Source organism: Chiloscyllium punctatum, chromosome 46 (genome assembly GCF_047496795.1).
Source record: "Chiloscyllium punctatum isolate Juve2018m chromosome 46, sChiPun1.3, whole genome shotgun sequence".
NCBI lineage: Eukaryota > Metazoa > Chordata > Chondrichthyes > Orectolobiformes > Hemiscylliidae > Chiloscyllium > Chiloscyllium punctatum.
This window is the reverse complement of record NC_092784.1, coordinates 53,088,085-53,104,224: the sequence shown is the minus strand read 5'-3', so window position 1 is coordinate 53,104,224 and position 16,140 is coordinate 53,088,085. Positions and strand designations below refer to the sequence as shown.

Below are 16,140 nucleotides of genomic sequence, written 5' to 3'. Positions count from 1 at the left end.
CCAGCATCAGCAGGTTTCTTTTTGTCACCAACTGTGCTTATGAGGCCAGTCCAGTTGAGTTTCTGGTCAATAGTAACCACGAGGTTGTTGGTATTGACGGATTCAACGAAGATAACACCATTGAATGTCAAAGGATGGTAGTTAAATTGTCTTTTGGTGAAAGGGTCATTGTGTGGCATAAATGTTGGTCACCACTTGTCAGGCCAAGCCTGAATATTGTCCAGATCATGTTGCACTTGGACATGGATTGTTTATAATAATCATTATTATGGTACACATTGAGATTGAATGTCGTGTTCATTTCCTTCAAGCTTTGTGTTCACATTGGATAGGACACATGAGGGGCATTTCCGGTGCCATGGCCACGCCAACTTCCGGTTTGAGGGGGCGGCCATCTTGGTAGGGTGCATGACCCCTGACCCCTGACCCCCGGAAGCGGAAGCGGTGCCCCCAGTGGGTTGAGGGGGGGAAGGAGTCCGGAGATGGCGGATGGGCTGGAGCCGGCGGCGGCGGACTCGGAGCCCCCTCCCGGGGATGGTGAGGCGAAGCGGGGTCGCGGGCGGCCGAGGCTCAGTGACACTGACCGGCTGCAGCGGCGCCTCAACAGCCGCAAGAAGTACGACAACCGGCGGATCTACATCGGGGAGTCGTACGTGGTGTGGGCCGCCCTCCGTGAGCGATACGGCTGGTCCGACAAGAGGCTGGCGCTGCACCTGGTACAACTGGATCAGGGCGGACCCCGGGACCGCCGGCACAGGTAAGGGGCTTCCCGCACTGACCCGCAGGGGCGGGGGGTAAGGGGCTTCCCGCACTGACCCGCAGGGGCCGGGGGTAAGGGGCTTCCCGCACTGACCCGCAGGGGCTTCCCGCACTGACCCGCAGGGGCCGGGGGTAAGGGCCTTCCGGCACTGACCTGCAGGGGCCGGGGGTAAGGGGCTTCCCGCACTGACCCGCAGGGGCTGGGGGTAAGGGGATTCCCGCACTGACCCGCAGGGGCTGGGGGTAAGGGGCTTCCCGCACTGACCCGCAGGGGCTGGGGGTAAGGGGCTTCCCGCACTGACCCGCAGGGGCTGGGGGTAAGGGGCTTCCCGCACTGACCCGCAGGGGCGGGGGGTAAGGGGCTTCCCGCACTGACCCGCAGGGGCGGGGGGTAAGGGGCTTCCCGCACTGACCCGCAGGGGCCGGGGGTAAGGGGCTTCCCGCACTGACCCGCAGGGGCCGGGGGTAAGGGGCTTCCCGCACTGACCCGCAGGGGCCGGGGGTAAGGGGCTTCCCGCACTGACCCGCAGGGGCCGGGGGTAAGGGGCTTCCCGCACTGACCCGCAGGGGCCGGGGGTAAGGGGCTTCCCGCACTGACCCGCAGGGGCCGGGGGTAAGGGGCTTCCCGCACTGACCCGCAGGGGCCGGGGGTAAGGGGCTTCCCGCACTGACCCGCAGGGGCCGGGGGTAAGGGGCTTCCCGCACTGACCCGCAGGGGCCGGGGGTAAGGGGCTTCCCGCACTGACCCGCAGGGGCCGGGGGTAAGGGGCTTCCCGCACTGACCCGCAGGGGCCGGGGGTAAGGGGCTTCCCACAGTGACGCGCAGGGGTGGGGGGTAAGGGGCTTCCCGCACTGACCTGCAGGGGCGGGGGGTAAGGGGCTTCCCGCACTGACCCACAGGGGCTTCCCGCACTGACCCGCAGGGGCGGGGGGTAAGGGGCTTCCCGCACTGACCCGCAGGGGCGGGGGGTAAGGGGCTTCCCGCACTGACCCGCAGGGGCGGGGGACAAGGGGTTTCCCGCACTGACCCGCAGGGGCGGGGGACAAGGGGCTTCCCGCACTGACCCGCAGGGGCGGGGGACAAGGGGCTTCCCGCACTGACCCGCAGGGGCGGGGGACAAGGGGCTTCCCGCACTGACCCGCAGGGGCGGGGGACAAGGGGCTTCCCGCACTGACCCGCAGGGGCGGGGGACAAGGGGCTTCCCGCACTGACCCGCAGGGGCGGGGGACAAGGGGCTTCCCGCACTGACCCGCAGGGGCGGGGGACAAGGGGCTTCCCGCACTGACCCGCAGGGGCGGGGGACAAGGGGCTTCCCGCACTGACCCGCAGGGGCGGGGGGTAAGGGGCTTCCCGCACTGACCCGCAGGGGCGGGGGGTAAGGGGCTTCCCGCACTGACCCGCAGGGGCGGGGGGTAAGGGGCTTCCCGCACTGACCCGCAGGGGCGGGGGGTAAGGGGCTTCCCGCACTGACCCGCAGGGGCGGGGGGTAAGGGGCTTCCCGCACTGACCCGCAGGGGCGGGGGGTAAGGGGCTTCCCGCACTGACCCGCAGGGGCGGGGGGTAAGGGGCTTCCCGCACTGACCCGCAGGGGCGGGGGGTAAGGGGCTTCCCGCACTGACCCGCAGGGGCGGAGGGTAAGGGGCTTCCCGCACTGACCCGCAGGGGCAGGGGACAAGGGGCAAGGGGCTTCCCGCACTGACCCGCAGGGGCAGGGGACAAGGGGCAAGGGGCTTCCCGCACTGACCCGCAGGGGCAGGGGACAAGGGGCAAGGGGCTTCCCGCACTGACCCGCAGGGGCAGGGGACAAGGGGCACGGGGCTTCCCGCACTGATCCGCAGGGGCAGGGGACAAGGGGCTTCCCGCACTGACCCGCAGGGGCAGGGGGTAAGGGGCAAGGGGCTTCCCGCACTGATCCGCAGGGGCAGGGGACAAGGGGCTTCCCGCACTGACCCGCAGGGGCAGGGGGTAAGGGGCAAGGGGCTTCCCGCACTGCCCCGCAGGGGCTGGGGCTAGGGGGCTTCCCGCACTGCCCCGCAGGGGCTGGGGGTAAGGGGCTTCCCGCGCGCCCCCGCAAGGGCGAGGGGCTCCCCGCACTGACCCACAGGGGTAAGGGGCTGTCCATAAAGGGCTTCCTGCACTGACCGGCAGGGGCTGGGAGTAAGGGGTTTCCCGCACTGACCCGCAGGGGCGGGGGACAAGGGATTTCCCGCACTGACCCGCAGGGGCTGGGGGTCATGGGCTTCCCGCACTGACCCGCAGGGGCTGGGGGTAAGGGGCTTCCCGCACTGACCCGCAGGGGCTGGGGGTAAGGGGCTTCCCGCACTGACCCGCAGGGGCTGGGGGTAAGGGGCTTCCCGCACTGACCCGCAGGGGGTAAGGGGCTTCCCACACTGACCCGCAGGGGCAGGGGGTAAGGGGCTTCCCGCACTGACTCGCAGGGGCAGGGGACAAGGAGTTTCCCGCACTGACCCGCAGGGGCAGGGGGTAAGGGGCAAGGGGCTTCCCGCACTGACCCGCAGGGGCAGGGGACAAGGGGCTTCCCGCACTGACCCGCAGGGGCAGGGGACAAGGGGCTTCCCGCACTGACCCGCAGGGGCAGGGGACAAGGGGCTTCCCGCACTGACCCGCAGGGGCAGGGGGTAAGGGGCTTCCCGCACTGACCTGCAGGGGCAGGGGGTAAGGGGCTTCCCGCACTGACCTGCAGGGGCAGGGGGTAAGGGGCTTCCTGCACTGACCCGCAGGGGGTAAGGGGCTTCCCGCACTGACTCGCAGGGGCTGGGGGTAAGGGGTTTCCCGCACTGACCCGCAGGGGCAGGGGGTAAGGGGCTTCCCGCACTGAATCGCAGGGGCGGGGGATAAGGGGCTTCCCGCACTGACCCGCAGGGGCTGGGGGGCGAGGAGCTCCCCGCACTGACTCACAGGGGTAAGGGGCTGTCCATAAAGGCCTTCCCGCTGTCACCCGCAGGGGTAAGGGTCTTTCCCCACTGACCCGCAGGGTTTGGGGTTAAGGGGCTTACTGCACTGACCGGCAGGGGCTGGGGGTAAGGGGCTTCCTGCAATCACCCGTAGGGTCAGGGTTAAGGGGCTTCCCGCACTGACCCGCAGGGGCGGGGGTGATGGGCTTCCCGCACTGAATCGCAGGGGCGGGGGATAAGGGGCTTCCCGCACTGAATCGCAGGGGCGGGGGATAAGGGGCTTCCCGCACTGACCCGCAGGGGCGGGGGGACAAGGGGTTTCCCGCACTGACCCGCAGGGGCGGGGGGACAAGGGGTTTCCCGCACTGACCCGCAGGGGCGGGGGACAAGGGGTTTCCCGCACTGACCCGCAGGGGCGGGGGACAAGGGGTTTCCCGCACTGACCCGCAGGGGCGGGGGTAATGGGCTCCCCGCCCTGACCGCAGGGGCAGTGTAAAGGGTTCCCTGCCCTGACGCGCAGGGGCGTGGGGCGATAGCCTCCCCGCGCTGACCAGCAGGGGTAAGGGGCTGTGCATAAAGAGTTTCCCGCTGTCACCTGCAGGGGTAGGGGGCTTCCTGCTCTCACCCACAGGGGTAAGGGTAAGGGGCTTACCCGATCCCCTCTCCCAAACGGGCACAGATGAGGGGCTTCCCAACTCCCTTGTACTTAATTGAAGCACTCCCCCATTCCTTCCTTCGTCTGCATACTTATTTTCCAGCATCCATCTTTGTTTCCCCCCATCCCCCCCCCCCCCCATCACGCCCAACTTTTAGCCATAGATTCAAGCTCTCCCTAGGAGTGAGAGGCCATTTATATTGACTTTTAAGCTATGTAAACTATTTAGAGATTTGTAATACTTGCAACAGTAGCTACATTTTGCTTTCACTTCGTATGGACCAGCATCTCAGACTTATACTTTTTCTGTAGCTAACCTTTACATGGGTAGTGCCCGGGCTGACCTGCTGCAAGATTCCATATGCATGTGTAACCTTGTTAAACTAATAATCTAAAGTTGATGCTAAGTGACAAGAGAAAAGTGAGACAGCTGGCTAGCATAAGTTCAGAATGATGCCAACGGTGTGGGATCAAAGCCAGTTGTGGTTGCAGTGGGCCTGTATCTGTACCAGTTGGGCACCCCAATGAGAGGGACACACCATGTATTGAAGCAATCGTTAGAGTTGGCAAGAAAATCCAGCACTCATGCAACCATCAGGAGTGGTTGGCACTCTGCTGTTGATAAGGAATTAAGCAAGACAAGTGAACATTTGAGTTTACTCACTGTGACTCAGTACAGTGAAGTCTGATTCTTATCAGTTGCACAAACGCAACTACATCACTGTATCACCATTCCCTAAGTCTCTGATTATGCTACATCTTATCAACCTTGTTTTGAATATTTGCATTGACTGAGCACGCACACTTTAACATCTCTAAACATCCATTCATGATACATATGTATAAAAAATGTATGTGCTAAATTACGCAGTTGTTAGAAATAACGATGAATTGCTAACTGTTTGGGTTGTCTGTCCATGGAGAGATCTGCATTGATCAGTGTATAATGAACTCTTAATGTGGGTGCTTTATGTATAAATTGGGAGCAGGAATAAACTGTTTGCCCCCTTGAGCCTTCTCCACCATTAGTAAGTCCACGGCTGATCTGATTGTGCAATTGTTGTGCTGGATATGGAATGTATAAACTTTTATTTAGATTTTAAATGGGATGGTGTGTTTTTGTAAGGCACATCTTTATTGATGGTGTCATGCAGCTCCCTAAGCAATAATATGGAGGACAGTTCAGCATATTGGTGGTAGATAGTACATTGACGGGAGTGACAAAAGCACCACTGATTGGAAATCTAAAAATCAGAAATTGTTGTCAAGTCTCAGGTCTAGCAGCATCTGTAGATAGAAACCAGAGTTAACGTTTTGGGTTCAGTAACCCCTCGAGCTGATGGTAGCTAGGAAAATGTTATTTTTAACGCAGAAGATTGGGTGGGGGTGAAGGGGTTAAGGAGTAAATGATAGGTGGAGGTACTGCCCGAAGAGAGGGAAGAGCAATTGAACAGGCAAAGGAGTGGATAACAGTCAGCCTGGGAGAATGAATTGCTGCTGATGGGGACAATTAGGGCCTTACGATGGGTTGTTTGTAATAGCAGACTGTGATAATAAAGCCAAACCAAAAGCAGAAATTGGTGGGAAAACTCAGCAGGTCTGGCAGCATCTGTGCAGAGAAAGCGCGGTCAATGTTTCAGGTCCAGTGAGCCGCCTTCAGAACTGATTGTCACTGGGATAATGTTGGAATATATGATGAAAGTGGGTTGGGGAATGGGGAAGGTATAAACAGGTGGAGATGGAGCCCAGAGAGACAGAGAACAGTTGGGCAGACAAAGGAACGAGTAAATGTCCATTAGTAGCTGACAATGGTTTGGTTGCGGTAGCAGTCCACGTGCTGACAGGGCCTGCTGTATGTGGGTGTGGTGGGGTGGGGTGGTGAGAAAGGCATGGAAGAAGGTGCGAGACCCTCACTTTATTGAACTCAATGTGGAGTCATGAAGGTGGCAAGGTCCCCAAGTGCATTGGAGTGACATGTTTGCTGGACTTCTAGCCATTTTAGCAAAGCTCTTCTGAAAACAGAACAAGGCATGAGTTTTAGATGTCGGTTAAGGGCTGAATGATGGGCAGAATGTTGGAGAGTTCCCCTGTTTGTTTTGGAACTACCTGTGCCCATCTCAATAGGCACATTATGCTTCAGGTTAAAAACTTATAAGATAATGTGGAACACCTTAGTGCCAGACTGGTATACCAACTTGGGTTAACTCTTGAAATCTAGGCTGAAACCTTGGTATGCTATGAATAAAAATGATAATTATAATTAAATTATAGATATTTATTCATGTATTGGTGATGTGGTCTGGGTCTTCTGTCCTTCACATTTTTGTTGTTGAATGCATTGTTTGGGGTTTTAATTGTCCTTTATGATTGAATTCAGTAAATTCAGTAAATAATCAGACACCTTGTGGATGGTTGGAAGACTTTGACTCTGCCAAAGATGTAACAAAAATGCAAACTCTATCATGTTCCCTATGCAATTAACGTCACCAAAGTGATACTTACTCCTTATCACTTTACAAGAATAAAATACTGTGGATACTGCACAATTATGCATAAATAAACGTCCATGTACAGACCCTAAAACAATTTAACTTGAAGGCCATAAAAAAAACACTCAAAAAGATGACATCCTTCTGAAGAGAATGTCAGTATTCTGACCATGTGATCAAAACTGAGAAGCTAAAAGAGCTGTCTTCTGGAGGGTAGAGTGGAGGGCATCGTGAAGGGAAATCGACCTGGGTGTAGTTGGATGTAACCGAGCAGTTGCAGGTGAGCTACTACAGATGGCACAAGGGCAAATGACCCTGGCAACAGACCTCCTGGCAGAAGCAGCTACAAGCAGGGCAAACAGACTGGCTGAGATTGAAGAGTTAGCCCAATACTTGAGAGTTTAGAAGGACTTTAGAGGAGATCTAGTTGCGGGATTATAAGATGCTATAGGGAATTGACAAAACAGACAATGGGGCTGTTTCCCCCGGCTTGCTCATCTAGAATGAGAGAATCTGTGGCATTCACGACCCTGTTGTGCAGTGGATGGCTGGGCACACTACTTTTGAGGGGAGAGAGAGAGAGAGTTTTAATTAGTAAAATGGGTCAAAAGGTTATGGAGCGTGGGCAGTCAAGTGGTGATGAGACCAAGATGAAATCAGCCAAGATCGTATTAAATGGAGGCTTGAGGGGCTGAATGGCCTACTCCTATTTCCTAGTTCTTATGTTCTTAAACTGGTTAAAGGCAGAAAAGTCTGGAAATACTCTGCAGTTCTGCAGCCCTTATAGACTGAGAAATCAAGTTAACTTCTTGAGTCAATTATGACTGTCAGACTATGCCGGATTTTGGATTTTCCTAGATTTTGGATGGAACAGGCAGCTTTGTGCCTGGAGATATGGGAAGACTTTGGGAAGGGGTGATACAGATGTTAAAGCATTGCAGTAGATTCTGATTCAGTCCGTAGACAGTGCATCCTGCTTGTCCTTTTTTTACCTTCCCCCATACTTAGTCTTCTGGGACCAGCAGACAGGTCATCCTTGACAATAATATCTGTTTTTCAGATTGCCAAACTTTGGCAATCAACTAATATTGATACTTTTAGAGAAAACATTTGATATTGGTTTGTTGGTGCTGCCTGTTGGAGTGGAGGTGGGTTTGCCTCATGCAGTACTTTGGGAATCACTGTACTTAGGCTATGTTTGAAACAAAAGTGAGCCTGTTCTTGTCCCCTCGATCTGTACTGTCTGCCAACTCCATCCATACATGATCTGTTTGCAGATATTGAATGTAAGATGAATAGGTAAATTTTGCAGCTGTCAAAGTTGTAAAAGGTAATTTACATTGGCTGCTGAAGTTTATGGAAATCTTGTCGCCAATTAATAACATCAATGCCAACACTGGCATATGGCTTGAGCTGATATCTTTGCAGGGCATTTGAAATTTTCATTACATCTGTTTAATGTTTTGAGTATTCCGCAATGACTCAAACAGCACTGATGTAATGGTGAGATTGGCATGGTTTTCCAGGGCCATTGATTTCCCTCCAGACAATCACTGTACTTGATGTGTAGTTGGTATTCTTTGACATTGTTCATAGAAACCCTATGGAGTGGGAATCAAGTCCACACTCACCCCCTGAACACACCCTACCCCACCCCCCCAAAACAAATCCCTGTAACCCTGCATTTCTCAGGCTAATCTACTTAGCCTGCACATCCCTGGACACTGTGGGTAATTTAGCATGGCCAATCCACCCTAACCCACACATCCCTGGACACTGTGGGTAATTTAGCATGGCCAATCCACCCTAATGTGCACATCTTTAGACAGTGGGAGGAAATCAGAGCACCTGGAGGAAACCCACGCTGACATGGGAACATTTGTGAGGAGATCTCAGTTACCTGAGGGTGGAATCGAACCCGTGTCCTTGATGCTGTGCGGCAGCACCACTAATCACTGTGCCATCAAGTTGTGTGGTAACGTCCCCACACTTGTTTAGCTCAACGATGTAATCATTACACAATATGTGAGGCGAAATCTTTTAAGAGCGAGAATATATTGGGCATTACTGAGGTCTGAGTATCTGCAGGATGAAGAACAGGATTAACATTTCTGCTTGATGACCTTGGATCAGAACAGGCCATTGGTCTGAAGTGTTAACTCTGTAAATGCTCCCTCATCTGCTGAGTGTTTGGATTGTATCTCAGATTTTTAGTGTGCACAATATCTGCATTGCTGTAGTCGGGATAATGAATTACAACGTGCAAGAACAGTGAAAGATGCTCTGCCTTCATAACCATTTTTATTTCATTATAGCAAATCCGGTGCAGAGGAACAGAACTCGAAAATTAATTCCTCACAAAAAGGTAAGCCTGTTGATTAGCTGTGGGAGGATGTTTCTCAGTGATATCAATGCAAATTGGAGCTCAATATAGCTACTTAGCATGGCATTTGCAGCATTAATCGCCGGGGGTATATCTTTTTACTTCAGTTAATTTTTACTGAAATTGGCATGTATATAAAGTTGAGAAAATCAATTTTATACTTCCATTGGCACTCACTGGCAATAAATCGAGGAATGTTTAGCACCAGTTTTCTGCCTGCATTTAAAATATTCTGAGCAGAGTTTCCAGACCTTCATACAAATTTTGCAAAAATGCAGCATTTTCCAACTTTGAGTTTTCATTCAGTCAGTTTACAATGTTTTAACCACCAGACTAGAATATCTCAGATGGGATTTCCCAAATCCAGATGTGTTAGCGTATCATGTTAACTCAAACAAATTGGTATGAAACATTCTGGAAGTTGGTAAACTGGTCACCCTGTAGAATTCTTGTATCTTTGGCTCCGTAATTTGCACTGCTGCCTCACAGTGCCAGGGACCTGGGTTTGAATCCAGTCTTGGGCGACTGACTGTATGGAGTTTGCACATTCCCCCCGTGTCTGTCTGTTTTTCCTCTGGGTGCTCCAGTTTCCTCCCACAGTCAAAGATGTGCAGGTCAGGTAGATTGGCCGTGGGAAATTGCCTAGTATCTAGGGATGTGCAGGCTAGGTGTTAACCATGGGAAACGTGGGGTTACAGGGAGAAGGTAAGGGGGTGTGGGTCGACGTGAGATGCTCTTTAGAGGGTCGGTGAAACTTAATGTGCTGAGTGGCCTGTTTCCAATGGGATTCTGTGATTCTACCCTTGGCAGGGTCTCTTTCTGATATTATCTGCTATGTGCATAATTTTTCTTTTATTCATCAATGGGGTGTGAGCATTGCTGGCGAAGCCAACAATTATTCCCCATTCCTAATTACTTTAGTAAACTGTTAGCAGTCAGTGTCATTGTTGTGGGTCTTGAATAGCATGTAGACCAGATGGGTTTCATGAATGCCATTACTGAAAATGATCTACCATCCAAACTTTTTAAAAATTAATTCTGTTTAAACTTTAAGATTTGAACCTCTCTTTCCAGAGCATTGGCTTGTGTGGCTGGATCACTAGTCTAGTGACCATTACCGCTAATTCACTGCATCCCCCATAACACACATGCACCTAATTCAGGTGTGTGTGTTATGGTTGCATTCAAAATGTGCCCATGTGTTACATGACCTGTTTTCCAGCCTGTTGTGGCTTATCAACATTGGGTGTTAAAGGATATCGGTATGGTGCTATCATAGAAAGAAGGGAGGAGTATTAACATTGCAGTCAGAAATGTTATAATCGATTGCACAACATTGCCATATTTCGTTTTCACAATAAAATGCCACTCTTTGCTCAGCCGACGCAGCTGATGTCGGTCAGTGCTTGTGTGAGGCCAGTTTTTTCAGCTCTTCTTCTCTGTAATGGAGGCGGAGGAGCCTGCTCATAAAAGTGACAATCTTCCTTTGAGAAAATTGGCCAGGCCCAAGGTGCACTTTGGGTGAAATGGCCACCCCACTTAAGCTGATAATGCCACATAGAAAATGGCAATCCTCCTGAGAAGAGGATGTGAAACGATAACTCTATCCATGTGATTTTCTCCAGCTGCTTCTGCGAAGGCATGGAACAAACTATTTATTTCCCAACTATTCATGACATGTGGCTGGGCTGGAGGACGGTTAAGAGTCAGCCGCACTGCTGTGGTTCTGAGTAAGGATGGCAGATTTCCTCGTCTAAAAGACGTTAATGAACCCAATGGGATTTTGTAAGAATTGACAGTGGTTATACGGTCATCATTGACTCAGCTTTTTATTCCAGATTTCTATTGGATTCAGATTTCCCCATTTGTGCTGGCAGGATTTCAACCTGTATTGCCATGATATTAGCCTTTTGTTCTGGATTCCTAGGTCAGTGACATTAACACTTTTGCACCGCCTCTGTGTGAGGAAATTTACCTGAGTAATTTCCAGCAATGTTAGCGTGTCTTGGGATTCTCGTGAACAGTAGAGGTGAAAGAAGTTCTGCTGCTGAACATAATGACTGGAGCAAATCCCACTGATCTGTTTCTATAAAACTTGCTCAACTCATCGTGTTTTCCTTTGCACAGCTTGAGGCTTTCACGTTGCTGTTTTGGTCCTGAACACCATCCCATTCTGTGAAGGAAATGATGAATTCACAAGCCACACAATTTTAGTCCTTCGATATTGTTTGTTTAACTGCTTGTCTCTGGCATTATGCAGTAGTGTTTCACCAAATCCTCACTTGCATATCTGTGTCTTTCTGATGTGAATTTGTGACATGAGAGAACTGAGTAAATCCTCCTCTCCGTAAGTAAAGACAAGAATAGCTCTGTGTGGAGGCTAGAGTATCACATTAGAAAGGGCGCAAGTGAGGACTGTAGATGCTGGAATCAGAGTCAAGATTAGGGTTGTGCTGGTTTAGAGTGATTCCTGATGAAGGGCTTTTGCCTGAAACGTCGATTTTTTCCTCCTCCTTGGATGGTGCCTGACCTGCCGTGCTTTTCCAGCACCACTCTAATCTATCACATTAGAAATCTTGCCCTTCATTATGTTCTTAAACACATATTGTTGCAGAAGTCTAGATTCTTAAGTTTGTTAAGTTGAGGCCCAGTTGTCCATTTCAGAACCTTTGCTAAAGTGCTTTGCTACATTTTAGACAATTTCTAGAAATCACCTTGCATTGTTGGGGTTTGCATGGGGGCTTAATGTATTAGCAGAGTTGAAAAATGTGGTGCTGGAAAAACACAGCAGGCCAGGCAGCATCCGTGGAGCAGGAAAATTGATGTTTTGGGCATAAGCCCTCTTTGCTGAAGAAGGGCTTATGCCCGAAACATCGACTCTCCTGCTGCTCGGATGCTGCCTGGCCAGCTGTGTTTTTCCAGCACCACATTTTTCAACTCTGGTACTCCAGCATCTGCAGTCCTCACTTTCGCCTTAATGTGTTAGCATGCTACCTCACAGCGCCAGGTTGGATTCCAGCCTGTTTGTATAAAGTTGGTACATTCTCCCCACGTTTACATGGGTTTCCTCTGGGTGCTGTGGTTTCCTCCTGCAGATTAGGTGGATTGGCCATGCTAAAGATGCCCTGTAGTGACCAGGGATATGCAGGCTAGGTGGATTAGCCATGGGCAGTGCAGGGTTACAGGGAGAGGGGGTGGGGGGGGGGGGGGGGGGGGGGATGGTCTGCGTGGGATGCTCCTCGGAGGGTTGGTATGGACTCAATGGGCCGAATGACCTGCTTCCAGACTGTAGCGATTTTGTGATTCAGTGATTCTTGGGTACTTTTTGGAAATATATACAAGTGAAGATTGTGCTCACAGCTGTGAGGGAATCGATGGTGGGAAATGAAACACGTTCTCACTCGTTTGTATCCCTTGTTGGGTGTAGACTGCCAGTCTGTTTACCTCGAGACCCAGTGGGAAAAAGGAAGACTTATTTTCTTTAAAATTCTCATTTAACTTCAAATGACCAGGGTACAGGTCATTCTGCTATAACGCAACAATTGTATTCCTCGTGCTATAGAAAATCACCCTGTAGAAAGTCGCTAAATCCGTTGAGTAGAAAGTTCCTATTACCCAAACAATTTCCACATTTCGTCAGTTGCTTCATATTCAATTCACAATGATGAGATGCGTGTTATAGCAGAACAACTTGTAACTGCATATAATAAATTAAGCTTGAAGATATTTGGTTATTAAACTCATGTAATAACTTTGGCTTTAAAAGTTTGGGGTTGAAAAACCTGAAGTGAGGGTGAGTTTAGAACCTTGCACTGTGTGAACATAGCTGAGCATACTTTGTTTAGTTATGATGCACCATTACAAAACTGTGGTTGATTCCTCTCTCCTTTCACAGGCTTAATTAGCTTTGACGTAGAAATGGGAAGTCCTGGGTCCGATCCCGACACTTCTTTTCTGAATCGTGTAATTGCTCTCTGCATGATTCTGTGCTGCTGGTTGGGGGCACACTAAATTGGTCATGGTTATTGTTTCTGATTACTGTGCAGCAGCCTGTCTTTGACCGTTGAGTAAGAGCAGAATTTTGGCTGAGTTGTGAAATGGTGACTTGGGCCAAGTTCTGCAGGAGTGATGTTATGAAACTGCCTCACAGCAGATATCCGGGTCTTCAAGAGAAGTTGGGGATACCACTTCTATGAATTAAGAATGTTACTTAGGCTGAATACTTCAATGATACCAACTCTTAGTTTCCTCTTGTCAGAATTGTTCATCACAGTTTCCTGTCAGCCTTTATTGTTGTATGTGATTTAGCAAGTTTTGAGATTTGTAGCTCAAGTTGAGGTTTTGGATGTAGGTTTGCTCGCTGAGCTGGAAGGTTCATTTCCAGGCGTTTCGTCACCCTATTAGGTAACATCTTCAGTGGGCCTGAGGCGAAGCACTACTGATGGTGCCTGCTTTGTATTTATACATTTGGGTTTCTTTGGGTTGGTGATGTCACTTCCTATGGTGCTGCCATTTCCTGTTCTTTTTCTTGGGGTGGTAGATACGATCTAACTCGATGTGTTTGTTGATAAGAGTTCCAGTTGGAATGCTATGCTTTGAGGAATTCTCGTGCGTGTCTCTGTTTGGCTTGTCCTAGGATGGATGTGTTGTTCCAGTCGATTTATTTCGGCTTTTCTTTGCGGTTGTAGGCTTGAGCAATCAGTGGCTCTGTGGAGCAACTTTGTGGGGGTCTCCTAATTTGTCATTATGTAGGAAAATGATTTTCATCTACTTAACTATGGGCAATGCCACAGGCAACTTGGGTTTAACTGTGAAGTTATAACAACTTTTCTGTTTCACCCACAGTCAAGAGACAAGCAGTTAGTTCACTGAAGACTCTGGTGGTGTGGTACGAGCATCATAAGCAGACGTGCAAACAGGAGCCTGTACTCTACGAACTGCAGCGAGTGTGTGAGTGCTCAGTGGCCATTGTGTGGCAGTGTGAAGCAGGTCACCAGTACCTGCAGTGCTTAGAGCCCGTCCAGAAGAACTGCCACAGCCCAGGAGCTGAACCTGCCGCCAAGGACAGTGTGGCGGAGGAAACCCAGAGTCAACAGCACCATCCAGCGACCAAAAAGGGGAGGAAGGGGAAGAGAGGCACAGCCAGACGGAAGCCGGGGCAGTCTAATGAATTGTACATGAAGTGCGAATCGGACACTTCCACCTGTGACGGGTCTGACTCCGAGCAGAAGTTTGAGGAATATTTCAACGTGAAGCTCATTGATGTTGATGCCAGTGACTCCGTTTATGACACTGCAAACAAAGAAGGTGGCGTGAGCGCCAAAGTCTTGAGTTCAGGGGGCAAACCTAACGAAGCGGCAGACAAAAATGAAGACAGCCACGATACTGAGGTTGGCGAGCTGGCCTCTCCATGTCGAGTGCAGTCACCGTGCAAGAGCTCTAATGGGGAAGACCATCTGGCATTGCCAGCAGAGCTGCCAGCGCTGGCTAATGTACCGCAGCCCGTTGAGAAAGATGCACTGAGCTCCTTAACTGCCAACTGTCCTGTGACTGTGCAGCTTTCCACAGTGCAGAGTTCGGAGATCACCAGCATCACAGAGTCCGAGTTCGGGCAAGTACCTTTGGACACTGCGCAGCCAGTAAACCCCGCTGAGTATGAGGAGATGACGTGTACTTTTTCGGAGCAATTGACTTACGTGAATCCAGTGGGTGAATGTTATACCATTACGGGACAGGCTGAAGGCACAGAATGGAGCGAGCATCCAGGTAAGGGTTTTTTGTGTTTCTCTGGGGTTTCGTTCTTTGGCCTTCCCTTTCTCCCAACCCAACCAAGTAATTTGTCCTGCCGGTTACAGGAATTGCTGGTGACTTTCCTCTTCCTGATATTGCTGAATATGTTTGGGAGCGTTTAATGTTTTTTTCTCTCTACTAAAATCATGAGTTATGCAAATTGTTTTGTTAATAAGTCAAATCATTGCAAAGGCGTTGCAGACTTGGGTACCTCGTAGTGTTGAAAGACTAGATGTGTCTATGCTTTAAGGTTTTGTAGCTTAATGTTAATTCTTAATTGAACTATCACAACCCAATTGAATGGTGTTCCTGTTCTGGGAGTGCATAATGGAATAGTGTGAAGGGAGTCATTACATGTTGGACCATAGTCTACCCAACATTGCTGCAACTCGATGGGTTTTGTTAGAGGCAGATTCACAGTCGAACCTGCACTAGTGATGTAAAATGAACATTGCTTCACATTTAACTCTGGGAGTGTTTTCATTTGTACGTGACAGTGCTAAACAATTTTTGGTTAGAAAGGTTCCAAATCTTAGTGGTCTTGAGCTGGTCAAACCCTGAAATTCTGTACTGCTGCCTGTTTCACATGAGTGCAGTTTCTAAAAACATGAGCACCCCGGTGATGCAAAAAAAGAGGAGGAATACCAGTCTCCACCCAACCTCTTCTCATCTTCAGTTTCTTGTTTGGAATAAAAATGGGTTGCTTGCCATTCACATGTTGCACTAACCTCCTGATCTGACTTGCAGACATTGCATTGCATATCATGTAGATGGTCCATTGCAAGGTCAGGCCAAAATTATGAAGTGCTCAGTCTATTGTTTATAGCTTACTATCTTGCCAAGGACTAACTTTTAACTTGCTGCATTGAAGCAGCAGGAATAGCATAAAACATTCAGGGAAAACTTGCTGAGTGCAGTTTGTGGCCTCACACTCGGCATGCGCTCACCCTCTCTTAGAAGTGTAGTTTAAGTTCATAGCAAAATGCTATCTTGCCATGTGCATTTGACTCTGCTGTTACTAGCCTCAAACTATTAGCACGGTTATACTCCACTGCAGTCTGCAGAGGATGCAGCAGCTTATCAGTTAACATTGCCGAACAGTGACCCCAGGTTGCAGGTGCACAGTTCCTTGAAAGGAGAGCTGCAGG

At 50.6% G+C, this 16,140-nt stretch overlaps 1 protein-coding gene across 3 annotated transcripts in view; it reads left to right on the top strand.

The window, feature by feature from the left end:
* Positions 1-455: 455 nt before the first annotated feature.
* Positions 456-16,140, top strand: part of znf653 (zinc finger protein 653) — a 31,650-nt gene continuing 15,965 nt past the window's right edge. For 2 of the 3 annotated variants that reach the window (XM_072564234.1, XM_072564233.1), the window contains exons 1-3: positions 456-757; positions 9,135-9,184; positions 14,048-14,968. In XM_072564234.1, coding sequence (XP_072420335.1) covers positions 483-757; positions 9,135-9,184; positions 14,048-14,968 — 1,246 coding nt within the window. In that variant the 5' untranslated portion in view covers positions 456-482. The remainder of the gene's footprint in view (positions 758-9,134; positions 9,185-14,047; positions 14,969-16,140) is intronic. The other variant, XM_072564235.1, reaches the window with a different exon arrangement.